Source organism: Microcaecilia unicolor, chromosome 6 (genome assembly GCF_901765095.1).
Source record: "Microcaecilia unicolor chromosome 6, aMicUni1.1, whole genome shotgun sequence".
Classification (NCBI taxonomy): Eukaryota; Metazoa; Chordata; class Amphibia; order Gymnophiona; family Siphonopidae; genus Microcaecilia; species Microcaecilia unicolor.
In genome coordinates, this window is record NC_044036.1 from 158,264,362 (window position 1) to 158,291,840 (window position 27,479).

The 27,479-nt window shown below is 41.2% G+C and overlaps 1 protein-coding gene across 1 annotated transcript in view; it reads left to right on the forward strand.

Moving 5' to 3' along the window:
• TASOR (transcription activation suppressor) overlaps positions 1–27,479 on the forward strand; it is a gene marked incomplete in the record, with an annotated part of 313,792 nt that overhangs the window by 89,822 nt on the left and 196,491 nt on the right. The window contains 2 exon segments of the mRNA XM_030205431.1: positions 3,260–3,387; positions 25,589–25,620. Of these exon segments, the coding sequence (XP_030061291.1) occupies positions 3,260–3,387; positions 25,589–25,620 (160 nt within the window).

Genomic DNA, 27,479 nt, shown 5'->3' on the forward strand with positions numbered 1-27,479 from the left:
GATGGTCTTCACACCCAGGGACTGTGGTCCCTCCAGGAACAGGATCTTCAGATCAACCTCCTGGAGCTCCGAGCAGTCTGGAACGCACTGAAGGCTTTCAGAGATCAGCTGTCCTGTCAAATTATCCAAATTCGGACAGACAATCAGGTTGCAATGTATTACATCATCAAGCAGGGGGGCACCGGATCTCGCCCCCTGTGTCAGGAAGCCGTCGGGATGTGGCGTTGGGCCTGCCAGTTCGGCATGCTTCTCCAAGCCACATACCTCGCAGGTGTAAACAACAGTCTGGCCGACAGACTGAGCAGAGTCATGCAACCGCATGAGTGGTCGCTCCATTCCAGAGTGGTACGCAAGATCTTCCGAGAGTGGGGCACTCCCTCGGTGGACCTTTTTACCTCTCAGACCAACCACAAGCTGCCTGTGTTCTGTTCCAGACTACAGGCACACGGCAGACTAGCGTCGGATGCCTTTCTCCTCCATTGGGGGACCGGCCTCCTGTATGCTTATCCTCCCATACCTTTGGTGGGGAAGACCTTACTGAAGCTCAAGCAAGACCACGGTACCATGATTTTGATAGCGCCTTTTTGGCCCCGCCAGATCTGGTTCCCTCTTCTTTTGGAGTTGTCCTCCGAAGAACTGTGGAGATTGGACTGTTTTCCGACTCTCATTTCGCAGAACGACGGAGCGCTTCTGCATCACAACCTCTAGTATCTGGCTCTCACGGCCTGGATGTTGAGGGCATAGACTTTGCCTCCTTGGGTCTTTCTGAGGGTGTCTCCCAAGTCTTGCTTACTTCCAGGAAAGATTCCACAAAGAGGTGTTATGCTTCAAAGTGTAAGAGGTTTGCCGTCTGGTGTGACAGCCAGGCCCTAGATCCTCGTTCTTGTCCTACACAGACCCTGCTTGAATACCTTCTGCACTTGTCTGAAGCTGGTCTTAAGACCAACTCTGTAAGAGTTCATCTATGCACAATTAGTGCTTTTCATTATCGTGTAGAGGGTAAGCCTATCTCGGGACAGCCTTTAGTTGTTCGCTTCATGAGAGGTTTGCTTTTGTCAAAGCCCCCTATCAAACCTCCTACGGTGTCATGGGATCTCACTGTCGTTCTCACCCAGCTGATGAAACCTCCTTTTGAGCCACTGAATTCCTGCCATCTGAAGTACTTTACCTAGAAGGTCATTTTCTTGGTGGTAGTCACTTCAGCTCGTAGAATCAGTGAGCTTCAAGCCTTGGTAGCTCATGCTCCTTATACTAAATTTCATCATAACAGAGTAGTCCTCCGCACTCACCCTAAGTTCTTGCCGAAGGTGGTGTCGGAGTTCCATTTTAACCAGTCAAATGTCTTGCCAACTTTTTATTAATGAAACCAGCTGTAACTCAACTGGGTGCAACATTTTATTTGCGATACCCATGCAAGTGTGTGGTGAGATACCTGTGAAACAAATATGTATTTTTTGACCCGGCTCAATTAACAGCATTTCTTACCTCAAGGCAAAATAGGGGATCTTAGAACATCCTTACCCTTGAATTATAGTTAACACTGTACAACGCTGGCTGTTACCATTTGTTGCTTTATCATTGATAATCTTTGTTATAATATATATTCCACTAGGAAAAAATGCCCGTTTCTGAGCGGAATGAAACGGGCGCTAGCAAGGGGCCCCCTCCCTCCATCCCTCGAAGCTACTTGCCTTGTTCGCTGTGGGCCGTTTCGGCCCTCGAGTGTCAATAGCTCCGCCCTCGACGTCATGACGTTTTGACGCGAGGGCGGTGCAGACACTCCAGGGCACACCGGATATCTCGGGCGCCTCAACTTCCGTGGAGGCTTCAGAACGTTGAGGTTGCCTTTTATATATATAGATTTCTTAACATCTTGACCCAAAAAATGTGGACTTGAGCAAGAAATTTCAGTATTTTTCCTGTTTTTCTTTTTCTCAAATATGTTGAAATGTATAGCTTTACAAACAAGTGTATTGCTTGATTTAAATGTTGAAATCTTAAAAATAAAACAAATTAAGAAATGTCTTGCCAACATTTTTTCCCCGTCCTCATACCCGCCGTGCTGAACGTCAGTTGCACACATTGGACTGCAAGCGAGCATTGGCCTTCTATCTGGAGCGGATAAGCCCCTTCAGACAGTCCGCCCAAATGTTTGTTTCTTTTTGATCCCAACAGAAGGGGAGTGTCTGTCGGGAAACGCACCATTTCCAATTGGCTAGCAGATTGCATTTCCTTCACTTACACCCAAGCTGGGCTGACTCTTGAGGCTCATGTCACGGCTCATAGTGTTAGAGCCATGGCAGCGTCAGTGGCCCACTTGAAGTCAGCCACTATTGAAGAGATTTGCAAGGCTGCGATGTGGTCATCTGTTCACTCATTCACATCTCATTACTGCCTACAGCAGGTTACCAGACACGACAGTCGGTTCGGGCAGTCGGTGCTGCAGAATCTGTTTGGGGTTTAGAATGCAACTCCACCCCCTAGGCCCATTTTTATTCTGTTCCAGGCTACACTCTGTTAGTTGTTTCTATTTAGGTCAATCTCAGTTATGTCCTCGCCGTTGCAAGGCCCAATTGACCAGTGTTTGTTGTTTTGAGTGAGCCTGGGGGCTTGGGATACCCCATCAGTGAGAACAAACAGCCTGCTTGTCCTCGGAGAATACCTCCTACAGGTAAGTAACTTCGCTTTCTCCGAGGACAGCAGGCTGATTGTTCTCACAAACCCGCCCACCTGCCCGTTGGAGTTGTCTTCCCTTGTCTTTGCTTTCTACTTGACTGAGGAGTACGCTCGCGCTACGGGCGAGAAGATGGTCGCGCATGTGCACGCGAGGGCTAGCAAACTTTGTTGCTAGGAAGATCTCCGATCCTGAGGCTGCCGTCGGACGTCACCCATCAGTGAGAACAATCAGCTTGCTGTCCTTGGAGAATACCTGCTACAGGTAAGTAACTTCGCTTTTCTTTAGTAACGGAAAAGAATCTCATACCACCTTATGAACCTTAGTTCCTAAAGATAATTTAACAACTATAAATTGTTAATGAACAGAATAAACAACTGTCCTGATCCAATGAAAGAATACATTTAAAATGTGAAAGACTTGGGTGTTCATTTTCAAGGCACATAGAATTACAAAATTATAGTAACCTGTGTAACTTTTTTTAAGTCTGTGCTTTGATGAAAATGAGCCTTTTAATAATGTAGCTTTCAGTTAAAATAATGATTTAAATAAAATTCCTTTTTTCATTTTCTTTTTTTACTGTAGTATTATTTTTATGAGTATGGATTTGATGAGTTAAGAAGGCGACCAAGACATGTATGTCCTTATGCTGTAGTTTCATTTGTTTATAAAGATGAAATGACACAAGTACCAAAGTCTCTGCCTCCTTCAAGGTAAGACGTTAAGATGTGCAGTGTTAAAGTAGTATTTGTTATTTAGGGTATATTTTTGTACTATCGGACTTAACTGTTTTCTTTGAAATAGCACTTCCTGGTGGTTTTTGCATTCTCTAGGTCCTGAATGTGCCTAAATAACTGACAGATTTTGGAGCAGACATAATGTATATGTGCTGTACTCAGTGGTGTGCTGGAGCAGGCTCTCACAGGCTCGCAAGAGCCGGTTGTTTAAGTTTTTAAGAATTTTGGGAGCCGGTTGTTAAAGTAGGGCCCTCCACGCTAAAATTTGCATGTAGATGTCTTATTTCCTTAAGAATGGCTTATTATGTGTTTTTTGATCCAGAAAAGTTGAAACAGTTTATAATAGCAAAGGAAAGCGGTGGCGAATCTGCTTCGAGGGCAACCGAAGTTAGCTAAAACCGCAGGCAGAGATCTAGCTCTTACTCTCTCATTGTATTTAGAGATTTTTTTTTCTCTCTCTTATTTTTTCACAATCAATTTCCTTGTATCTTGATCAATATTGTGGTCTAAGTAATAATGACATTGCTATTTACCCTTGACTATGTAAATGATAGTGAAGGAGTATGTTAATTTTTCTTTTTATTGTATTTCCTGATTTTCTGATATTTATTTTTATATGAATGTATATTTCAAAACTCATAAATAAAAAAAATTAAAAAAAAAAAGTAGGGCCCTCCATGGCTACTTAACAACTGGCTCCCAAAATGTGGGCTTGGGCCCCCTGCTGAATTCTATTTTACTTTGCTGGTGGGGATGCTGAGCCCTGCCAGCCAAGTAAATAGACTACTGCTGCTCCCCGCTCCATGTTTTCAGCTCTGGGCAGCAGGCTGGTACTTCTCGAGCATGTGAGAGAAGTTCGAGCATGCTGCTCAGAGCAAGATGTTGGGAGTGGTGGCAGTCCATTTATTGGCTGCCAGCAAAGGTATGCCTAGCGTGCCCACACGAAGGGAGGGAGGAGAGAGAGGCAAGTGTTGCTCTCCCCCCCCACCCCTCCAGCCGCCCCTGGCTCTTCCAACTGCAGAGCTGGCTACATCCGGAGAAAGAGCCTGTTGTTAAAAATTTACCAGCACACCCCTGGCTGTACTTGAAGTTATTTTTATTTTTTATGATTTAACTTAAATTAGTGTACATGATTTGAAATATATAATTTTGAAACGATCAAATCAAAAATGTTGAAGAGCAAAAACATACAAGTATAACCACCACAATCTAGTTAACAAATGAAACCTCAACTGCCAGGGAAGCCTACAAAGATGGTCTTCCACTACATGCTTTTATCACGAGTTTTCTAAGATGCTCCGAAAAAAAAGCACAATAGAAAACAGATCCCAACAGGAAGAAAACCTATTGCAGCTAAACAAAAAGAGCAATCTCAGATTATATAAATATACCGTATTTTTCGGACTATAAGACGCACTTTTTTCCCCCAAAATTTGGGAGGAAAATGGGGGGGTGCGTCTTATAGTCCGAAGGTAGCGAGTTTTGGATCGCCGTCCCCTACTTACGCGATGCCATGTTCCCTGGTGGTCTAGTGACGTCGGGGCAGGAATGAGCCCCCTCTTTCCTGCCCATCGCGCTGCTCTCCGTGCTCCTGACTGCTTCCTGATCTCGGCGGCCATTTTGAATCTCGCCGAGACCGTCAGGAAGCAGTCAGGAGCATGGAGAGCAGTGCGATGGGCAGGAAAGAGGGGGCTCTTTCCTGCCCCGACGTCACTAGACCACCAAGGAACATGGCATCGCGTAAGTAGGGGACGGCGATCCAAAACTCGGACAAGACGCACCGAAGCACCTAGGTTTTAGAGGAGGGAAAAAGGAAAATTTTTTTTTTTCCTATTTCCCTCCTCTAAAACCTAGGTGCGTCTTATGGTCCGGTGCGTCTTATAGTCCGAAAAATACGGTAGCTTAAGCAATACTCCATTCCGTTAGTACCATCTAATCACTGAAAAAATATAAATGTATACTGTGTGCAATGAAAAATTGAAAAAGATTTAACTTGTCAAAACAAAATTCCCGACTCATTCACAACAATGCTTGTCCAATTTAATAGACTTTGTTTTGACAAGTTGTCTTTTTCAATTGTTAATTTTTATATTGTGTCTTTTCTCAGAGCTTGTAGTACTCCAATGAGAGCAAGGGGTTTTATCTTTAAAAATGAAAAAAACAAAACAACAAAACATAAAAAAAACCCTTTCTATTCCTTTTTATTCACTATATTTATGCTGCTTTATCACTTGCAGTCAAATCAAAAGCAATGCAAACAAAATATAAGGTTAAATTAATAATGATTTCATATGCATTAGATGTTTATCTTAAAACTTAACCTTCATAAAACATTAGTCTCCAAAATACTGGCTTTTTTGAAAAGAACATAAAGGATGCTTTGTAATGTTGTCCTGTAGCCAGTGAGCTATATATTGTTGCTTACTGTTGTGCATTATATGAAAAATCTTAAATGTACACCTGGCCTTTTCCTTTATCTATTCCCTTTGAGTTTTCCAGGTCTTAGGGATTTTTTCTGTGTTCTATCCCCCTTTCTTCTTTTTACCTTCTGAAAGGTTATAGTGGTTAATTTTCCTTTTATATTATGTTGTAACAAATTTGTGATGTGTTAGAATTCAATACAGATACAGCAATAGAAACAAAGTTATTTTTCTTGAATATATTGGTGTGAAATTGGTTAAAAAAGAAAGCCAGGTGTAATTTTTTTTTTTTTTAACAGGTAGCCAGTGTGACTCTAGGGGTTCATTCCTTTAGGGCTTTCAAGAGGCATGTGGTTGAGTTTTTTTGAATTAATAGAAACATTTTTCCCCTCACACTGCAGCATTGAAGCAAGGAGTTGAAATTTAATCTGATCTGGTGAGAAGGGCCTGAAGTACCAAATCTAAATTATGTGAGGTCTAGGACAGATCATAGGCAATTAAAAAAAATCATTTACTACTTTATTCACATGATATGACATTGCTTACTATCAAGATCACCACTTACTAGCAACAAAATAACAATGGATTGATTGGATCTAGAAAGTTGAAGAGTTAATTTTGAAATTAGTCAATGGCAGGTAATTTTAAGATTTAGCAACAGAACAGTGGTTATGACCAAATGCTATCATGCAGCCAAAAGTATCTTGAAATGGGTCCTTTATTAACAATAGCTCATATAACATACATGGGAAAGCACGCAACTGCTTAAGGGACTCAACGTGGGCTGTGTTTAGGCTATTCTGCCTGCATCAGGAGCCCAAATTTAAAATCTGGGGAGTCTTGGAGGAGAGGCAGACCTAAGATGGCACCGATGTGAGGACTAGCATCTGAGTGTTTCCTCTTGCAACGTAAAAGGGAGGGCCAAAGCTGGTCTTACCCTGCAGTCTTCGCCCTTCAATTAGACCTATGGATGCTCATGTCCTCCATATGATCCCAGCTATACCTCTGGTGCTGACTGAATGGGAGCGTGGGGAAAGTTTGCCGGGTGTTTCCATCATTGGCAATACCATGCTTACACTGGAGCAGTGGTTGTGACCTCCTTAGCCTGGTCTGTCTCCGGAGTGGATTCCTTTCTAGGTGGAGCCCGACTCAAATTGGATGTTGGTGAACCCCAGGTTGGGGTTGGAGCCACAGACCTGGAGAAGCTGAAAGAACGAAGGCAACTTTCTCCTGTTGCTGTAAAGGCTGATATTGGAGGGAAGAGTAGGGAAGTATGGAATGATTCCCAGCAAACAGTTGCTTCTTGAATTTCTTTATCTCCAGGACTTGACTCGGATAAGCTTATTCTTTCCAGCCTTCTTTACTGAAACCAAAAGCTGTGACTTTAGAAACCATATGGGAGCTCTTGTTTCTATGGAAAAATCCCTATCTGTACACAGTGCTTTGTTTTACCAACTATTTCTATCTGTATCTGGTGAAACAGCACATTTGGATAAGAGAGTTCAATAGGTGGAGAATAATTTCACAGTGTGTTGGAGAAAGAGCAAATATTCATGCATGACTCTTGGAATCTTTGTAGGAAGGTAGAGGATCTAGAAAATAAACAAAGAAGATACACATTGAGATTTATTAATTTTCCTAAATCTTCACTGTTTCCTCCAGTAGATATTTTGAAAAAAAATTTTTTTTTGATATGGAATGTTCTGTAGGCAGCATGTCTACCTATGACACAAGTTTACTGTTTATCACCTTATTAAAAAAAAACCCAAAATACGAGAGATTGGCGATGCTGTTGTGTCATTAGAATCTTTGAATCCATTAGATGTTTTGGAATCCTCCAGTGAGTCCTACATTGCAGACAGGTGACTACAGATTTTGTCTTAGAGCCTGATAGGGATTGGATCCTGAAACTGTTCTTTAGAAGGAGAGTATCACCCTGGTGAAGTAGGAAATACTCCTGTAGCCAGGACCTGTCCACCAGGGGATGCATTATCCTCTCACACTGAGGATGTGTCTCCTTCTCCCCAGGCAGGAAGGGTTAGGATTGCTGTTGTAGTTAGTGATTCGATCATTATGTTTGTAGATAGCTGGGTGGCTGGTGGACGTGAGCATTGCCTGGTCACTTGCCTGCCTGGTGTGAAGGTGGCGGATCTCAAGCTTCACCTAGACAGGATCTTAGATAGTGCTGGAGAAGAGCTGGCTGTCATGGTACATGTCTGTACCAATGACGTAGGAAAATGTGGGAGGGAGGTTCATTGTGGAAACCAAATTTAGGGTCTTTGGTAGAAAGCTGAATTCTAGATCCTCCAGTGTAGCATTTTCAGAAATGCTTCCCATTCAACACGCAGGACTCAAAAGTCTCGATGTGTGGTTGAAATGATGGTACAGGGATGAGGGATTTAGATTTGTTAGGAACTGGGTGACATTCAGGAAAAGGGGGAGACTGTTCTGAAAGGATGGGCTCCACCTTAACTGGGATGGAACCAGGCTGCTGGCGCTAACTTTTTAAAAGGAGAGCAGCTTTTAAACGGGGGGGGGGGGGGGGGGGGGAGGAGGGGGGAGCTGACAGTCACCCAGGAGCACATGGTTCTCTGGAATATCCTCTAAGGCTACTATTGAAACAGGACATTTAGGGAATCCGAATGGAGAGGTTTCAGCAGTGCTTGAAAGTAAGCCAGGTGTGCTTAATGAGAGAGCAGGAAAAATTGGATGCACATGATCCCCTTCAACTTCTGAGCAGCTTGTAAATCCAAGGAAAAAATACACATCTGAAGTGCCTCTATACAAATGCTGGAAGCCTAAAAAATAAGATGGGAAAGTTAGAGCATATAGCACTAAATGATGAGGTAGATATAATAGACATTTCAGAGACTTGGTGGAAGGAGGACATTCAATGGGACAAATGATATAGCAATGATAGGATCAAATTAGGGGGGGGATTTTGCTATGTGTTAGTTGGGGATTGAGTCAGTTGAAATAAACATTTCACATGAAACAGCGTGGAATCATTATGGATAGAAATACCATTCTCAGACACACAAGTCGTTTGAGCTGTGAAAAGATATTTTGCCAGTGTGAATGTCCATAAACTGACTAGAATCCCTAATCACTGAACATGTCGAGCAGGACCCACAAGCTTTATGATGACCCTGTCCTTTTGCTGTTACATAGTCATGTTGCCATGTTTCCGCTCAACACAACATATCATTTAAATTATTTCTCTGATAGGCAAATATAATTCTTAAGCCTTGAAAACAAGGGTAAACAGCCAGTTCGTATGTGTATTATATTTAGTTACAAATGTCAACACTTCCTCTTTCGTCTCCCAATTCATTTTTGTAGTTAACAACCACTTGTGTGTCTGAGAATATTATGTGTCTTCTGATGTGCCCGTGTAAACTATATTATGTTGGACAAACTTCTCGCTCCTTGAAGACATGTCTTATAGAGCATAGACATTGCATACAAGTACAGAAAACACATGAACCTTTAGTTTTGCATTTTTTTTTTTTTTTTTTTTTAGAGAAACATGTATTTTTCAGAGTTGTGATGCACTGTATTGGAACAAATAAGAGTCACGGAACGAAGGGGTGATGTGTGAAGAATACTTCGTCAGTATGAACAAAGATGGATATTTGTAATACAGACTGTTATACCAAAAGGATTGAATGTTTTCATTGAATGGAAAGCGTTCCTATGATTTTGCATAATGAGTATGTGAATGTAGAGGTTTAAACCTCGGCATTTTCAGAAAGCCACCCGCCATCTTATTAGAGCCAGTGAAGATTGTTTGCAAGTTGCATGTTTGGGAATTCTTGGATGGATTATATATATAAAAAAGTTTTTTCCCCCCCTGAAGCAGCTTAATGAAGGTGAAACAGGGAAACCCTATTGGGATTTTGAAGGTTCCATTTGAACAGTATTAAGAAATTGGTATAAGGATTCTACATCCAAGATGAGTACTACTTTATAATTGTTAGCAACACACTTTTCTCAAATTTATTCTGTATCTTTAAATGGTTATCTTATTTTTTTGTGAAAAATGGTGAAAGAAGTGGAGTTTTTTTTCTGACTGATGATTAAAAAGAGCCCTCTGTTTATGAATGTTTACCTTTCAAACAGAGGTGTCTCTGATATACTGAGGTCTTTTTTTTCTCCACTACATTTTCATTAAATACACAAGGTATACCTGTGGATACGGGTATTAGATTTGTAGAAGCTTTTTGAATTGGTGATTTCAATTTTCTCAATATTGACTGGATAAAGGTTACATCAGGGAGTGCCAGGGAGATAAACTTTCTAGTTGTAATAATGTGCTTTTTGGAGCAATTGGTCCAGGAACCGACAAGAGGGGGAGCCATTTTGGACCTGGTCCTTGGTGGTGTGCAGGGCACAGTGCGAGAGGTTGCGGTGTTGGGTCCCCTGGGAAACAGTGGTCATAACATGATCAAGTTTGAGCTACTATCTGGGATGAACCCGTAAAGAATCTACTGTAGCTGCATTTAATTTTCAAAAGGCTGACTAATAAAAAGAAGAAAATAGTTAAAAAGAAGCTAAAAGGATCGGCTGCTAAGGTTGGGACACTAAATCAGGCATGGACGGTATTTAAAAAAAAACAACCCAGAAAACAGTTTGGAAGCCCAGACCAAATGCATTCCACGTATTTGCAAGGTGGAAAGAGAGCAAACTACAGCCACCATGGTTAAAAGGTGAAGTAAAGAGGCTATTTTGCTAGATGATTGTCCTTGAAAGAATGGGAAAAGGATCCAATGAAGAAAATAAGAAGCAACATAAGCATTGGCAAGTGAGATGCAAAGCATTAGTGAAAGAGGCTAAAAACAAATATGAAGAGAACTTGCTGCAGAGGCTAAACTCACGGTAACAACTTTTTCAGGTACATCAGAAGCAGAAAGCCTGTGAGGGAATCCGTGGGGACCGTTAGATCATGAAGGAGCAAAGAGGGGCACTCATCGGAGGACAATTCCATAGCGGAGAAAATGTATGAATGAAATTCTTTGCTTCGGTCTTTACGGAAGAGATCTGCCTTTACCGGAAATGTTTTTTCAAGGGTGATGATGTAGAGGAACTGAAAGAAATTTCGGTGAACCTGGAAGATGTACTCGGCCAAATGGAACAATTACAGAGCATATAGACACACATGGTTTAATGGGACAGAGTCAGTATGGGTTCAACCAAGGGAAATCTTGCCTTACCAATTTGCTTCATTTCTTTGAAGGCATGAATAAACATACGAATAGAGGTGAGCCGCTTGATGTAGTATTCATCCCAGAGTATTAATAGAACCGAAGAATGAACTTGCAGAGCTACTGCTAGTAATATGCAATCTATCCCTAAAATTGGGTGTGGTACCGGAAGACTGGAGGGTAGCCAATGTTGTGCCGATTTTTAAAAAGGGTTCCAGAGGAGATCTGGGAAATTATAGACCGGTGAGTCTGACGTCGGTACCGGGCAAAATGGTAGAGGCTATTATTAAGAATAAAATTACAGAGCACATACAAAAACATGGGCTGATGAGACAAAGTAAGCACAGATTTAGTGAAGGGAAGTCTTGCCTCACCAATCTACTGCATTTTTTTCAGGGGGTGAACAAACGTGGACAATGGGGAGCTGGTGGATATTGTGTATCCTGGATTCAAAGGCATTTGACAAAGTGCCTCATGAAAGACTCCTGAGGAAACTGGAGAGTCATGGGATCGGAGGTAGGGTATTACTATGGATTAAGAACTGGTTGAAAGATAGGAAGCAGAGAGTAGGACTGAATGGTCAGTATTCTCAGTGGAGAAGGGTAGTTAGTGGGGTCCCGCAGGGGTCTGCTGGGACCGCTGCTTTTTAACATATTTATAAATGACCTAGAGATGGGAGTAACTAGTGAGGTAATTTAAATTTGCAGATGACACAAAACTATTCAGGGTCGTCAAGTCGCAGGAGGAGTGTGAAAGATTACAGGCGGACCTCGCGGGACTGGGAGATTGGGCGTGCAAGTGGCAGATGAAGTTCAATGTTAACAAGTGCAAAGTGATGCATGTGGGTAAAAGGAACCCGAATTACAGCTATGTCATGCAAGGTTCCGCATTAGGAGCCACAGACCTAGAAAGGGATCTGGGAGTCATTGTTGACAAGACATTAAAAACTCCTGCTCAGTGTGCTGCGGCGGCTAAGAAAGCGCACAGAATGTTGAGTATTATTAGGAAAGGGATGGAAAACAACATGAGGACATTATAATGCCGTTGTAGTCGCTCCATGGTGTGTCCAATTCTGGTCGCCCGCATCTCAAAAAGATATAAAGGAATTAGAGAAGGTGCAGAGAAGGGCAATGAAACTGATAAAGGGAATGGAACGACTTCCCTATGAGGAAAGGCTGACAAGGTTAGGGCTCTTCAGCTTGGAGAAAAGGCGGCTGAGGGGCGATATGATAGAAGTCTACAAGTTAATGAGCGGAATAGAGCGGACAGATGTGAAGGTGTTTTGTTTACACTTTCAAACAACAACAAAACCAGGGGACACAAGATGAAGCTAGAATATGGTAGATTTAAAACAAATAGGAGAAAGTTTTTCTTAGCGTGTGCAGTTAGACTCGTTGCCGGAAAATGTAGTGACAGCAGCTGGCCTTACGGATTTAAAGGGGTTTGGACAGATTCCTGAGGGAAAAGTTCATTGACATTATTAAGAATAAGTGGGTTTTGTTTGTTTTTTTTTATTTGAAGGGGGGAGGGGGGTTGCCGGGTTCTTGAATCCTGGATTGGCTACTGTCGGAGACAGGATGCTGGGCTTGATGGACCCTTGGTCTTTTCCCAGTAATGGCGGTACTTATGTAGTGTATCTAGATTTTCAGAAAGCTTTTGATAAAATTCCTCATGAGACTTCTGAGAAAACTAGAATCATGGGATAGGAGGCAAAGTTCTGGTGTGGATTAGGAATTGATTATTGGACAGAAAACAGAGGATAGGGTTAAATGATCATTTCTCTCAATGGAGGAGGGTGAGCAGTGGAGTGCCGCAGGGATTGGTACTGGGACTGGTGCTGTTTAACATATTTGTAAATGGTATGGAAATCAGAACGATGAGTGTGGTTATTAAATTTGCAGATGAGACAAAACTGTTTAAGGTGGTTAAAACACGTATGGACTGTGAAATATTGCAGGAAGACCTTAGGAAATTGGAAGACTGGGCATCCAAATGGCAGATGAAATTTAATGTGGACAAATGCAAGGTGTTGCACATTGGAAAGAATAATCCAAATCATAGTTACCTGATGCTAGGGTCCACCTTGGGGGTCAGCACTCAAGAAAAAGATCTAGGTGTCATTGTAGATAATACGCCGAAATCTTCTGCTCAGTGTGTGGCAGTGGCCAAAAAAGCAAACAGGATGCTAGTAATTATTAGGAAAGGGATTGTGAATAAGACTGAAAATACTATAATACCTCTCTATCGATACATGGTGCGATTTCATCTTGAGTATTGTGTTCAGTTCTGATCGCCATATCTCAAAAAAGATATAGTGGAATTAGAAAAGGTTCAAAGAAGAGCAACCAAAATGATGATAAGCTGCTTGCCAGAGTTCACTCCTTGTTATGTTACAGTTCTGCAATTATTCATAGAGTTCTACGTGGATTACAAAGAGATGGATGACAAAAAAAAAATCCAGAAGTTACAATTCATATGGCCCATACGTTCACTTATTAGATAACAAATTCTTACTGAATAACCAAGTTTTTAAACTTTTAAGAAATATTAATCAGGAACTACTTGAATTGTTAGTGACAAGAGTTCCATCTCGAAGCAGCTTGATAATAGTGCGATTTGAAATTTTTAACATTTTTACTGATGGAAAACGTAAAAACATCTGATTATGAGTCGTACTTATAGAGTCGTCATGCAAAAGAGTAACCCAATAACTTAGGTAAGAAGTTGCTAATCCATTCATGATCTGAAAGATTATAGTATGTAATTTGAATTGAGCCCTGGCCTCAACCATCAAGCAGTGCAGTTCTAACAGCAGTGGAGCTACCAACTCAAACTTACAAGCAGAGAATATCAATCCTTAGAAGTGGGTGTAGGCGCCACATATTCGTCTTAAATTTTCTTTTGAAGATATTTCTTGTAATTTTGTAATGGTTATGCCCTATGTCTTTGAGTACTGAATTGATATCTGGAATAGACTTTCTTGGATTGGATTATGGATTTTTATCTTATTGTATTCTTGTATCTCTTTTCCATGCAAGATTGATATACTTGTATTCTGTCTTTGAAATAATAATTAAAAAAATAAAAATCTAGGGAGTCATAAGATGGCAACTGCTGCACTTCTCTGAATTCTGGTGTGCTTTCATCTTTTGAAATGGTCAAAAGGAAAGTTATGATTTTTCTCTCCTTGGAATCCCAGCTTATTCCTGTGACCAGTCCTAGGGATTCATTTGTTCAGTACACTGAGTTGATGTCTGGGTATACCTGGCTGTTTGGGTGATTGAGCATCAGACTTATTTCAGTGAAGTCCCCTTCATCAACTGTCTGTAATGAGCTTGCCAGAACCTACAACCCTAGTGCACCATAGACTCCTGGGTGAAATGTGAGAGTAGATTTTCAGTTTAGGAGGTGAGCCAAGTGTTCTCCCTCTAGGTCACATTAAGAGTACAGAGTACGGAGGAGAGAGAATCCAGAAGTTGGAGATGCCTGTAAAGTTTCTTCCACAGTGGAAGAGGTATGTGTAAAATAAGAAACTTTCTGGTGAAGAAAGCACTTTCTTTAGATGCTCATGTTTGCCTAGCTGTGCTGCGCAGGCTTTCTCTTTTGCCAGTAACTGCTGCTCCTCATAATCAGAAAAAGCTTGATGCAGGAGGGTTCTTGCCTGCTGCTAAGACATTCATACTTGTTCCCCAGTCTTAGTTCAAACTCGGCATACCAAGCTGCCCAAGGTATCTTCATATCGACATACTCAAGCCTGTGCCAGCACCAGTAGTGATTCCTTGACACAAAAGCATAAGTATGGCCTTTAGCTTTCATGAACTGAGTGAAAGAGTTCCAGAGGAGATTGGCATTATTCATAGAAATCTGGAAGCACATTAAACACAGACAAAAATGGATTCTTGTTAATGGGAAAGATTGTTACAGGTAGTGACTTTGCACCCCCCCCCCACCAAGCCTCTAAGTTCTGAACTTCCAACTACTACTTATTTAAAAAAAAAAAAAAATCCAATCTCTTCCATAAGCAAATGTTGTAGAATGAAACCAGTTTTTCAAAGATGCAACTGACTAGCATATCTGGATTTGAAGGATCAATATACTCATTCACCTAAACTAGATGATACTTGCTCTTCCAAATTCTCAAATTCCACTATCCGTGCAAAGTTCTTCCATTGTTTTATTGCCATTCCACTTGAGTGTTCATGAAATATGTGGCCATAGAGACAGCTTCCCTGTGAAGCAAGGGAATATTTGTATTCCTCTGTATAGAAAACTGGCTAATCTCAAGAATACTACTTGTGTAGTGATAGCCTCCAGCATGAGATGGAGTGCTCACCTTCATTAGCTTCATACCTAGGGTATATGGTCAGTCACAGAATGGTGATTGCACATCAATCTTGTGGAGCTGAGCAGTTTTATGCTATATAAGTTCACAGCACAGATTACCATAAGCATTCTTTAAAGTTCAGACAGATAACTGGGTAGCAATATTTTATATCAACAAGCAAGGTGGGATGAGTTCCTATCAAGTTTCAAGTTTTTAGCTTATTCTTGATATACTACATCATAAGTACATACTATTTGAGTGGTTACAGTCCATCAAAAATTCAAAGGTGGAAAGGAACTACAATAAGACATAATTAGCAGAATTGAAGAATGAAGGTAGGGAGGTGTTGTACTGCAGCATCGGTGGACCATTGCAGCCACACAAACTACCAAACCACAGGGCAGGGTTAAGGGTCAAAAGGGCTCAGACCTGAAAGCATCCTTAAACAGGAACATCTTTAGACTTGCTTTAAATTTCTCAAGACTAGTTTCCAAACGAAGATGAAGTGGATGGAAATTCCAAAGTTGAGGCCCATTTTATTTATTTATTTATTTATTTATTTATTTATTTAGTTATGTGCTGCATTTATATCCCACATTTTCCCACCTTTTTGCAGGCTCAATGTGGCTTACAATATAATACAACAACAATCACATTGATGGAATAAAGAAATCAGAATATAGATAACAGATAAGGTGCATAAGAATGTCATGGTAATCATATTAACAGAGTAAGAATTTCAGCATTATTGCAGTTAAGGTGCATAAGAAAATTATGTATAATGAGAAGTGGGTAAATAGATAAAACATAACATAATGATATCTGAACAAGATATAATATTCAGTAATTAGGGTATAAATTAGAATAAACAAACTTGAAAAGTTCCATTATAGTTGTAACTGGTGAAGTTTAGGTGTCTGTTTCTTATGGGGGATCTTTTTTGTACATTTTTTTGAAGAAGTAAGTCTTCAGTAATTTCCTGAAGGTCATCAGGTCATGTGTTGTTCTCAAGGTGGCCAGTAATTCATTCCATAGTTGTGTGCAGATGTATGAGAAGCTAGATGCATGTATTGATTTGTATTTAAGTCCTCTGCAGTTGGGGTAATGGAGGTTTAATAAAGTGCGTGATGAACTTTGTTATTTCTCTCTGGTAGATCTGTCAGGTCTGACATGTAGGAAGGGGCATCTCCATAAATAATTTTATGAACTAAGGTGCATATCTTGAATGCAATTCGATCAGAGGAAGCCAATGCAGTTTTTCTCTAAGGGGTCCAGCACTTTCATATTTCGCCTTTCCAAAAATCAGTCTGGCTGCGGTGTTCTGGGCAGTCTGGAGTCTCTTAATGGTTTGAGCCTTGCATCCCGCGTATAAGGAATTACAGTCGTCCAGATGACTCAGTACCAATGATTGCACTAGGTTGCGGAATGTCTCCCTTGGGAAGAAAGGTTTCACTCTTCTAAGCCTCCACATTGCATAGAACATTTTATTTATAACATTTTTCACATGGTTATCTAGATTTAGATTACGATCAATTGTTACACCTAGGAGTTTCAGGGTGTCCGCAACAGGAAGAGTGTGGTTTGGTGTGTTTATATTGGTATAGTTTATTTTATTATAATTTACATAAAAATTCTTGGAGTGGGTAGTAGGAAAATGAATGTCTTAAAGGAGAAACAAGTAGCAGATTATTGGTAGAAGATATTTCTTATCTGCTCACACTTTTATTCAATACGGAGAAGATTAAGTTGTCAGTAGTGAAATACCTTGAAAATCAAGGGCCAGTTTGGTGGCCCATTTCTCATCGTATTAGTGCTCACTATGGAGAAGAGGTTTAACATGGTCAAATCTACGAGAATTCATCAACAACCACATAGCCAAATTATGAACAAGCTGCAAGTGACACTTATCTTGGGGCTTTGATGCCTTGGAGTACTGCATTACAATAATCAAGCCTGGATATGACCAAGGAATGGATAATAATGTGAAGTGCAGAGATGGTAAAAAGGTGCTGAGTAGGATAAATCATGTGAAGTTTAAAGTAAATTGTTCAAATTACATTGGTGATATGTGTTGAATGTCAGATAGCTGTCGAAGGTTACTCCCGGAACTTTGATGGTATCTGCTGCTGGGATAGCAATCCTTGAGAGCATAATTGGCACATGGGGGGGGGGGGGGGGGGATGGCACACATGTGGCCAAATACAAGCAACTTAAATTTGTCTGGGTCGAGTTTCAGTTTACTGGTGTAACCAGACCTCTGTGCACACTAATATTAAAATAATCTATTTCCGAAGTACTGTTAGAATGTAACCTTGCTAATGTCTGTATGTCAACAACATAAATGAATGGAATGAGACTGAGCGACTGTAAGAGTAAGGAGTAGGGACAGGTATTTATTAAAAAGGGTGGGGACATATATTAAAGAGGGCAGGGCAAGTATAGACCCCCGAGGAACCCCACAGTTGAGAGTATAAGGGTCAGAGTTTTGTTCCTGCCACTGAACTATGTATTTCCTGGCCTGAAAATAGAGCCAATCTAGAACTGTATCCCTAAAGCCAGGATAAGAATAGACCATGATCAAGGTATCAAATGCAGCTCAGTAACATCTTTGTTTAGATTTCGCAAGATATGAAAGTGAGTCCCAGGAGAGATGTCTGTCTTGTGCAGTTTACAAAAACATGTTTGATTTGGGTGGACTATATTCTTTGTGTCCAGGTAGTCCTCGAGTTGTTTGAGTACTATTTTTTTTTTGTTCTGCTATCCTTTGGTAGCTGAGCAACTGAGCTAAATTTGTAACTGAAGAAGGGCCTACGTTAGGGTCTTTGGTGTTTTGAATAAAGGCCGTCTTCCAAATAGTAGGAAAGTAGCCGATTGACAGAGAAGTAGTAGTCATACTATGGATAAAAGGAAGAAGCTGGTGCTCAAAACACTTAATAAATTTTGACGGGAGAGGGTCATGTGGCACAGTTGTAGGGCAAACGACATGTAGAGCATGCAAAGTCACCTCTAGTTGAGAGGCAGAAAGAGAAGTGGCTGCGTAGCATTGAGCTGGGTACCTCCCAAGGAATCAAACTAGGTGGAGTAATCAAGGATGACATCTGAATTGATGATATCGCGGGAGTATTGTGCCAGGGTGTCTGAGGTAATGCTTGAGTCTGAAACTTGGGTGATAACTGGTGTCCTTGGTTAGGGAGTGCAAAATGTGATAAACCTTACCTGTGTTAGGTGCCTGCATGATTTGTATGGAATAAAAGGTTCCTTTTTGCAGTAGTGATGGATAGTTTGTAATGGTAAGATGGCGCGAAAACAGGTAAGTTAGAGGCAAATCTGTGTGTTCACCATCTTCTCACATTGTCTACGTTTTTGCTTAAGTAGTAGGAGTTCTTGGTAAACCATGGACTGGATAATTGTGGAAACCAAATGCGATAGAGGGGCGAGCTCACTGTAAATCCTGGGAAGCTCCTGTTGCCAATCACTTGTGAGTCTAGGGTGAAATCTGAGAAAGTATGAGGGGTTGGAGAGGCTATTGGCGAGGGAGTCAGCAAGTTTTTTTTAGGTCTGTGGTGGAAGTGTGGCTAATAACAGGGTGGGCAGCAAAGGCAGCATGAGAAAGTGTAAATGTTATAAGGAAGTGATTAACCAAGGAAATGGAAGAGGAGCAGACGAAAGAGTGGGAGGAGAACAAAATGTCAAGCATGTGGTTAGCAGTATGAGTAGACTCCGTAATGTGTGACCTGTAATAGCATGCTGTCAAGAAAACAGTCAGAGCTGTGGGAGGATTGGGATAATCTATGTGCAAATTCAGATCATCAAGGATGGGCGATGGGTGTGCTTCAATTAATGAGTGTAATTAGTGACTGAAGAAGCTGATACTTGTGAACCGACACCAGAGGTGTGTAAAGAACAGAAAATCGAGGAATAAATAACAGCTAGTCTCCCTCCTTTGTCCTGTTCATAAAGAAATAGGAATAACCTGGGGATGCAGCCTGTATCAGGTAAGAGAGGTCACTAAGAGCCATGTTTCTGTGAGATAGAAAATATCAGTAGAATGTTGCAGGATAGGATCATGAATGAGAAAGTGCTTACCCCTAATAGAGCGAGCATTAAGAATGGCTCTTCTTGGATTAGATAAAGGAACAGAGTACTGGGAAGGAACAGGGGGCATATGCAAAGGAAACTGAAGAAACCTTACCTGCACAGATGCTAGCCGGGTACAACTAACGTGACCCGAAGGTCGGTGACCTCAGTGAATTGGAATGTGGGTAAACGCCAACATTGGGACCAAAAGGGAGTAGAGAGACAACATAATACAAGTCATATGGCTAGTGAAAGCGTGAGCAGAAGAAAACATGGCTAAAGATGTAAAGAGAGGTGACAATACCTTTTTCAGATATATTGGAGAAAAGAAAAAAGATGGAATTACGAGACTGAAAGATAATGAGAATGGCTATGTGGAGAGTGAGGAGGATTAAGTGAATGTGCTAAACAATTACTTCTCTTCAGTGTTCACGGAGGAAAATCCTGGTGAAGGACCGTGGTTGGCTGCTGATACTGCACCGTTTATGGAAGAAAGAGTTTCTAAACAGCTGGAGAATCTGAATGTGGACAAAGCTATGGGGCCGGATGGGATTCGTCTCAGGATACTGAGGGAGCTCAGGGAGGTCCTGGTGGGACCTCTTAAAGATTTATTTAATAGATCTTTAGAGACTGGAGAGGTTCCGTGGGATTGGAGATGAGCAGATGTGGTCCCTCTTCACAAAAGTGTATACTGGGAAGAAGTGGGAAAGTATAGACCGGTAAGTCTCGTTGGTGGTAGGAAAAATAATGGAGTCGCTGCTGAAAGAAAGGATAGTTAATTTTCTAGAAGCCAGTTGGGTTGCAGAAACCCAAAAGAGAGATACCGTATAGGAGGGGACAGATTAGTAAGCTCGATTTAGGAGAGAAACCTTGGGGTGTTGGTATCAGAGGATCTGAAGGTGAAGAAATAATGTGATAAGGCGACAGCCGTGGCCAGAAAGATGCTAGGGTGCATAGAGAGGGGTATAACCAGCAGAAGAAAGGAGGTGTTGATGCCCCTCTACAAGTTGTTGGTGAGGCCCCACTTGGAGTTTTGGATGTCGTATCTTGCTAAAGATGTAAAAAGACTGGAAGCGGTGCAAAGAAAAGCTACAAAAATGGTATGGGATTTGTGTTGCAAACTGTATGAGGAGAGACTTTCCGACCTGAGGATGTATACCTCGGAGGAAAGGAGAAACAGGGATGACATGATACAGATGTTCAAATATTTGAAAGGTATTAATCTGCAAACAAACCTTTTTTGGAGAGGGAAAGGTGGTAGAACTAGAGGACATGAATTGAGGTTGAAGTGGGGTAGACTCAGGAGTAATGTCAGGAAGTATTTTTTCTTGGAGAGGGTGGTGGATGCGTGGAGATGCATGGAGATGAAAAAGGTAATGGAATTCAGTCGTGTGGGATAAACACAAAGGAATCCTGTTTAGAAGGAATGGATCCATGGAATCTTAGCGGAGAGTGGGTGGCGATGCTGGTAATTGGGAAGCGAAACCAATGCTGGGTAGATTTCTACGGTCTATGCCCTGATCGTGACTGAATAGATAGGAATGGGCTTGAGTGTAAATTTTTAGGGGCTTTGATGTTAGCTTCAGAACTTTTAGTACAAGAAGAGCGCTGGGCAGACTTTCTACATTCTGTGCCCTGAGAATGGCAAGGACAAATCAAACTTGGGTATATATGTAAAGTATTGCATATCAAGTAAGAGTTTATCTTGTGGGGCAGACTGGATGGACCGTACAGGTCTTTATGTGCCATCATCATTTACTATGTTACTCCAACTAGAACCCTACGCTCCACTCACTCAAATTTTACTCATCATATCATCTTTCCATAACATTGATTTTATCCATTCACAAATCTTTAGTGTAACAGGTCCCATGCTATGGAATGCATTTCCCCTGCACTTAGAAGAATCCCACATGATATTTAAATCGAGCCTTAAAACATTCTTATTCAAGGATCTCTTTGATACTTGACCAACCGTCTAGCTGCCAGTTGGTTGGCAGAGACCAAGTGGTAGCGATCTGACTTATCTCCTTTCCTTTCTCTGTGCTAGAAACAATATCCAAGTCTGCATGTAGCATCAGGGCTTGCTGTTGGTTTTGGTTATGGTGGGGGTGACTCTGGAGTTTGTCTACTTCTGTTTAGCACCCTCACCTTTTAGTTTAAATGCCTAGAAATGTATTGCCTATATTTCTGTCTGAGGATCCATTTTCCTGTGTCAGAAAGATGTAGCCCATCATTACAAAATAGCCTGTTGTTTTTCCATTTATTACCTTATTCTCCTATGTATTTAAAACCACCTTTTTGTTTAAAGAAGGGCTTTCAGGCTTTGCATAGGGAACTGGGGAGATTCTGTTGGTGAGGGTAGAAACCAAGATCAAGGTTTGAATTTTTAATAGACAATTGGAAGGTGGGAGGATTGGGACTGCCTGATTTTCAGCTCTACAGCTGGGCTTGTCTGTTGATCCATCTCGAGGAATGGATATTTGGTATGGAGGAATATACCCCATGCTCCCTGGAGAAAGAGTTCTTTGCCCCTTTACATTTGAAATTTTTGTTGCAAGCAAGGCGAGAACAATTGTTAGTCTGTTACTGTGTATTTCTACACCCTCTTCGCTGCGTAACCCTGGCAGCGCTATAGAAATGCTAAGTAGTAGTAGGATTGACAAAATATATATATATTTTTTTGTTATTTTTTGTTACAGTGGGGGAAATAAGTATTTGATCCCTTGCTGATTTTGTAAGTTTGCCCACTGACAAAGACATGAGCAGCCCATAATTGAAGGGTAGGTTATTGGTAACAGTGAGAGATAGCACATCACAAATTAAATCCGGAAAATCACATTGTGGAAAGTATATGAATTTATTTGCATTCTGCAGAGGGAAATAAGTATTTGATCCCCCACCAACCAGTAAGAGATCTGGCCCCTACAGACCAGGTAGATGCTCCAAATCAACTCGTTACCTGCATGACAGACAGCTGTCGGCAATGGTCACCTGTATGAAAGACACCTGTCCACAGACTCAGTGAATCAGTCAGACTCTAACCTCTACAAAATGGCCAAGAGCAAGGAGCTGTCTAAGGATGTCAGGGACAAGATCATACACCTGCACAAGGCTGGAATGGGCTACAAAACCATCAGTAAGATGCTGGGCGAGAAGGAGACAACTGTTGGTGCCATAGTAAGAAAATGGAAGAAGTACAAAATGACTGTCAATCGACAAAGATCTGGGGCTCCACGCAAAATCTCACCTCGTGGGGTATCCTTGATCATGAGGAAGGTTAGAAATCAGCCTACAACTACAAGGGGGGAACTTGTCAATGATCTCAAGGCAGCTGGGACCACTGTCACCACGAAAACCATTGGTAACACATTACGACATAACAGATTGCAATCCTGCAGTGCCCGCAAGGTCCCCCTGCTCCGGAAGGCACATGTGACGGCCCGTCTGAAGTTTGCCAGTGAACACCTGGATGATGCCGAGAGTGATTGGGAGAAGGTGCTGTGGTCAGATGAGACAAAAATTGAGCTCTTTGGCATGAACTCAACTCGCCGTGTTTGGAGGAAGAGAAATGCTGCCTATGACCCAAAGAACACCGTCCCCACTGTCAAGCATGGAGGTGGAAATGTTATGATTTGGGGGTGTTTCTCTGCTAAGGGCACAGGACTACTTCACCGCATCAATGGGAGAATGGATGGGGCCATGTACCGTACAATTCTGAGTGACAACCTCCTTCCCTCCGCCAGGGCCTTAAAAATGGGTCGTGGCTGGGTCTTCCAGCACGACAATGACCCAAAACATACAGCCAAGGCAACAAAGGAGTGGCTCAGGAAGAAGCACATTAGGGTCATGGAGTGGCCTAGCCAGTCACCAGACCTTAATCCCATTGAAAACTTATGGAGGGAGCTGAAGCTGCGAGTTGCCAAGCGACAGCCCAGAACTCTTAATGATTTAGAGATGATCTGCAAAGAGGAGTGGACCAAAATTCCTCCTGACATGTGTGCAAACCTCATCATCAACTACAGAAGACGTCTGACCGCTGTGCTTGCCAACAAGGGTTTTGCCACCAAGTATTAGGTCTTGTTTGCCAGAGGGATCAAATACTTATTTCCCTCTGCAGAATGCAAATAAATTCATATACTTTCCACAATGTGATTTTCCGGATTTAATTTGTGATGTGCTATCTCTCACTGTTACCAATAACCTACCCTTCAATTATGGGCTGCTCATGTCTTTGTCAGTGGGCAAACTTACAAAATCAGCAAGGGATCAAATACTTATTTCCCCCACTGTACATTTGTACCCCGCGCTTTCCCACTCATGGCAGGCTCAATGCGGCTTACATGGGGCAATGGAGGATTAAGTGACTTGCCCAGTCACAAGGAGCTGCCTGTGCCTGAGGTAGGAATTGGAAGCAGGACCCTCATAGCTTGCTTCTGCTCTGACTCTGAGGGAACTCTGGATTTCCAAACCAGCCAAGATAACAAAGTAGCATGCGAGTGGGGTCTCTTTACTGAGACATTGTGTATCGAATGATGGAACATTACTTCCGCTGCTGGTATTGAGACAAAAGACTGTGAGACCGTGCTGGGGATTACTTTGCATATTGCTGGCTGTGACATTATATTAACTGTTTAAATTCTGACTCGCTTTCCTCTGTTCATTACACAATTATAAAATCTGTTCCTTTCTAATGGCCCAGGTTTACTATCAGTGTCTTTTTATCATAGGTCCTGTTGATCTTTGGAACTCAAAGTATATGATGATTTAAGGAGTAAATGGGGAAGAGAATTGAGCCAACATCCAAACTCATAGAATCAGTAGAATGCAATCATTAAGCACTATAAAATATTCTACTTATTTTATATTTGTATTGTTAGATTTGCTTAAAGCCCATAAATTGTGGAGAAAAAAAGACCTCAGTGAACAATAGATCCCACCTATTTTGTAGGTAAAAACCTTCAGTATATAGATGGCTCACATTAATCTTTGGTCATAAAAAAAAAACAAAACTCCACAGGATAATAATCCAGTTGCAGTCATCATCATCAGCATTATCCAAACAATATAGTCTAAAGGTAGATGATATATCATCATCAATATTCTAGTTTAGTTATAAAATGGACAGAACCTATCTTTAAAGTTCAAAGTTAAGACACAATCCCAACAGGGGTTCCCTGTTTAGTTGAAAAAAGCTGCTTCAGGAGATGACATTTACAAACCGCAAGATTGGACTGCAATACTTAAATTCAATCCAACTGGAATTTGAAAATCTTCTTACTCTTGCCAGGACACATCCAAAATGGCTGCCCCATTGGTAGGAACGTTTTCTCGGCATTATTAAACATAATTCTCAGATCTTGTAGAGTGCGGAATACAGGGAATGCTGCTGTATATTTCCCTAGCCAGGGCATAGAGTTGGGCTGTCTCATCTCCTTAGTGACCTAAGTTTGCACAAACTAAAGGGGATTTGAGACGTGCACTGTGAAATTGCCCCTATATTCCTTTTGGAACTCAATAGCTAAATAACTTGGAGACCTTTTGAGATTGCGCATTACATGTCAACCTTGGGGTATGGTATTAGGTTGGGAAAATACTTTGGGGGTCACAGGAAAGAGTCCTAGAATGTTGGTTCAGAAATCTAGAATAACACTGAAGTGTATTCTTAGGCACTGTGGATACACACAGACTCCCCATCTTACTGGGAATGGCGAAATGGACTTCATAATCTCTGTACATTAGAGCTCCAAAGTGCTAAAGGATATTACAAATGCTGTAAGCGTTTCCTCAGTGTTTGGGAAGACTACATCCAATTCCTCTCTTCAAGGGCATACAAATTCTGAATCAGCTGGGGATCTGCCTACTTACACCTGAGTCCAATCCTGGGTTTGGTGCTTCACTGTTATCTTATTTGGTAATGGGTGGGAGATTTGAGAAGGGTTAGAGGGTCAGTTAGTACACCGTTGGGGGACTTTGGATAGGGAGTTTACTATTTGGCTAACAGCAACGATGGCAAAAGTGTTCATAACAAAAGTGTTCTTCAGGATTTATTAATGTTACCACTTACTGATAACTTTGAGTTAAATATTGTATAAGAAATTAATATATATATATATATATATAAATTTAATATTTAACCTTTTTTCCCTTAGGTCAAACAGCTTTAGTGTGGATCGAAACACAGGTAAATGCTGTTTTTAATTTATGTATATATATTTTTTGAATGAACAAGGAATATAGCCATTATTTTGATATGTCAGTATAGGGGCGAGTTTTTGTTAGCGTTTTATACCAGCTGTCATCTTGTTACTAAGCTGAAAGTTGTGTATGCCGGTTTCCTCTTGAAGCAACGTTCAAAATGAGGGTGGGGGGGGGGGGGGCCCTTGCTTAGGATTGACTATCTTGTGCTGTAGTTTGTGCCTTGGAATACATATAGCTGGAGTATATAGATGGAACAATTTTCAGAGAGTGATTTGGTTACTGTCCACAATATTGTCACATTTTTGTTTTTTCAGCTTCTGATGGACTCTAGAAGAGAACTGACTTTTTGATTTTTTTTTTTTACCTTTATATTTTAAATGGAAAACCTGTTTTGTTTTGTAACATTTGTTTCTCCCAGTGGGAGGAGTTTTCTGTTTCTTTTTTTTTTTCAGGGTTCCATTTGAATCTAGTAATAGGGGCCATCTATGTAGGCTTCCCTTGGTAGTTGTGGTTTCATTTGGTTAATTGATTTAATTTGTTTGGTTCTCTTCCATTAGTATCCTGAGCAAAAAAATTATTTCATTATTTTAGTAACACATACCCCTGTAAACGCAGCATTTACATGTGTATATCGCATACACATCCAAATATCAGTTTCTGAATGCTGTTATTTAGAAGTGTAGATTCAGTGTGGGTGGAGACATCAGAGGGAATGTGGATTGGGTGCAATTTGAATGGTATTAAAATCTACATGTTTGTTCCCCATTTTTAATGTGTATATAACTGTTTTAAACAAAGAGAACAAAATATTGTAATACAAAGACACTTGTGGTTCAATATTTTAACATTACATACTCTAAACATCCTCCCAACCAACTCACGCTGTGCCACACTACAGAAAGACTGAATGAAGTGTGAATCGACAGGAAGTGTGCTAGATTACAAATAGTTGAACACTTAATGCGACCCAAGTTGCAAACAGCTGAATAGAGAATGCACTATATAACACAGCAAAATAGCCCTACATATCCCTTTAGTCCCCCTTCCCTCCAAAACCTCCTGCCATATATGGTAGAATCTTCAAGCGATCCAAACTCCCCGGGTGCCCTTAACTAAGACAACTGCCATGTTTGGCAGAATGAAAAGGCAGTTATTGTTCCTCTGCCATAAAACCAAGGGGGGGGGGGGGGGGGGGGGGGGGAGGAGGAGGCCCAGCCTTAAACCTTACAGTTAAAATGAATTAAGAACTAAACTACATGCTCTCAGAGTTTATATAAGCATCCCAAGTAGAGAAAAAGATATTTTCCTCTTCAGAGAGGACTGTACTGACCTATGCTCCAACATTAGGGCATGAAAATGACTGTGTCAACTCCAAAATGAAGGTGGCTCTTTAGTAACCCACAGACTAAGAATAAATTTTTTTTTTTTTTTTTTTGGGGGGGGGGGGGGGGTTCTTTGCAGATTAAACCTGCTTTGTGAAGGAAAAGTGTGGTGCTCCTCCCTTGTATCCGCAGGGACTCATAATTATCTATAAGCTGTCTCACGGAGCCAAGATAAGCCTCTGCCCCATGAGTTATTCTAAATAATGCAGAACTGAATTCCAAAACAATTTCACTTTAAGGCAAGTTCAAAAAATGAAAGAAGGAATTGATACCATTAAACAAATAGGGGAGACCACACAGCCAGACTGCGTGACTGCTGTTGTGTAAAATAAGCCCAAAAAAGTACTGTAAACTGACTTCCACGAAGGTCAGTGGCTGAAAGTTTTGGGATCCGTGTTACCAGACGATGAAAATCAAGCGCTTCTCTGAGGACAAGCAGGCTGATATTCTCACATGTGGG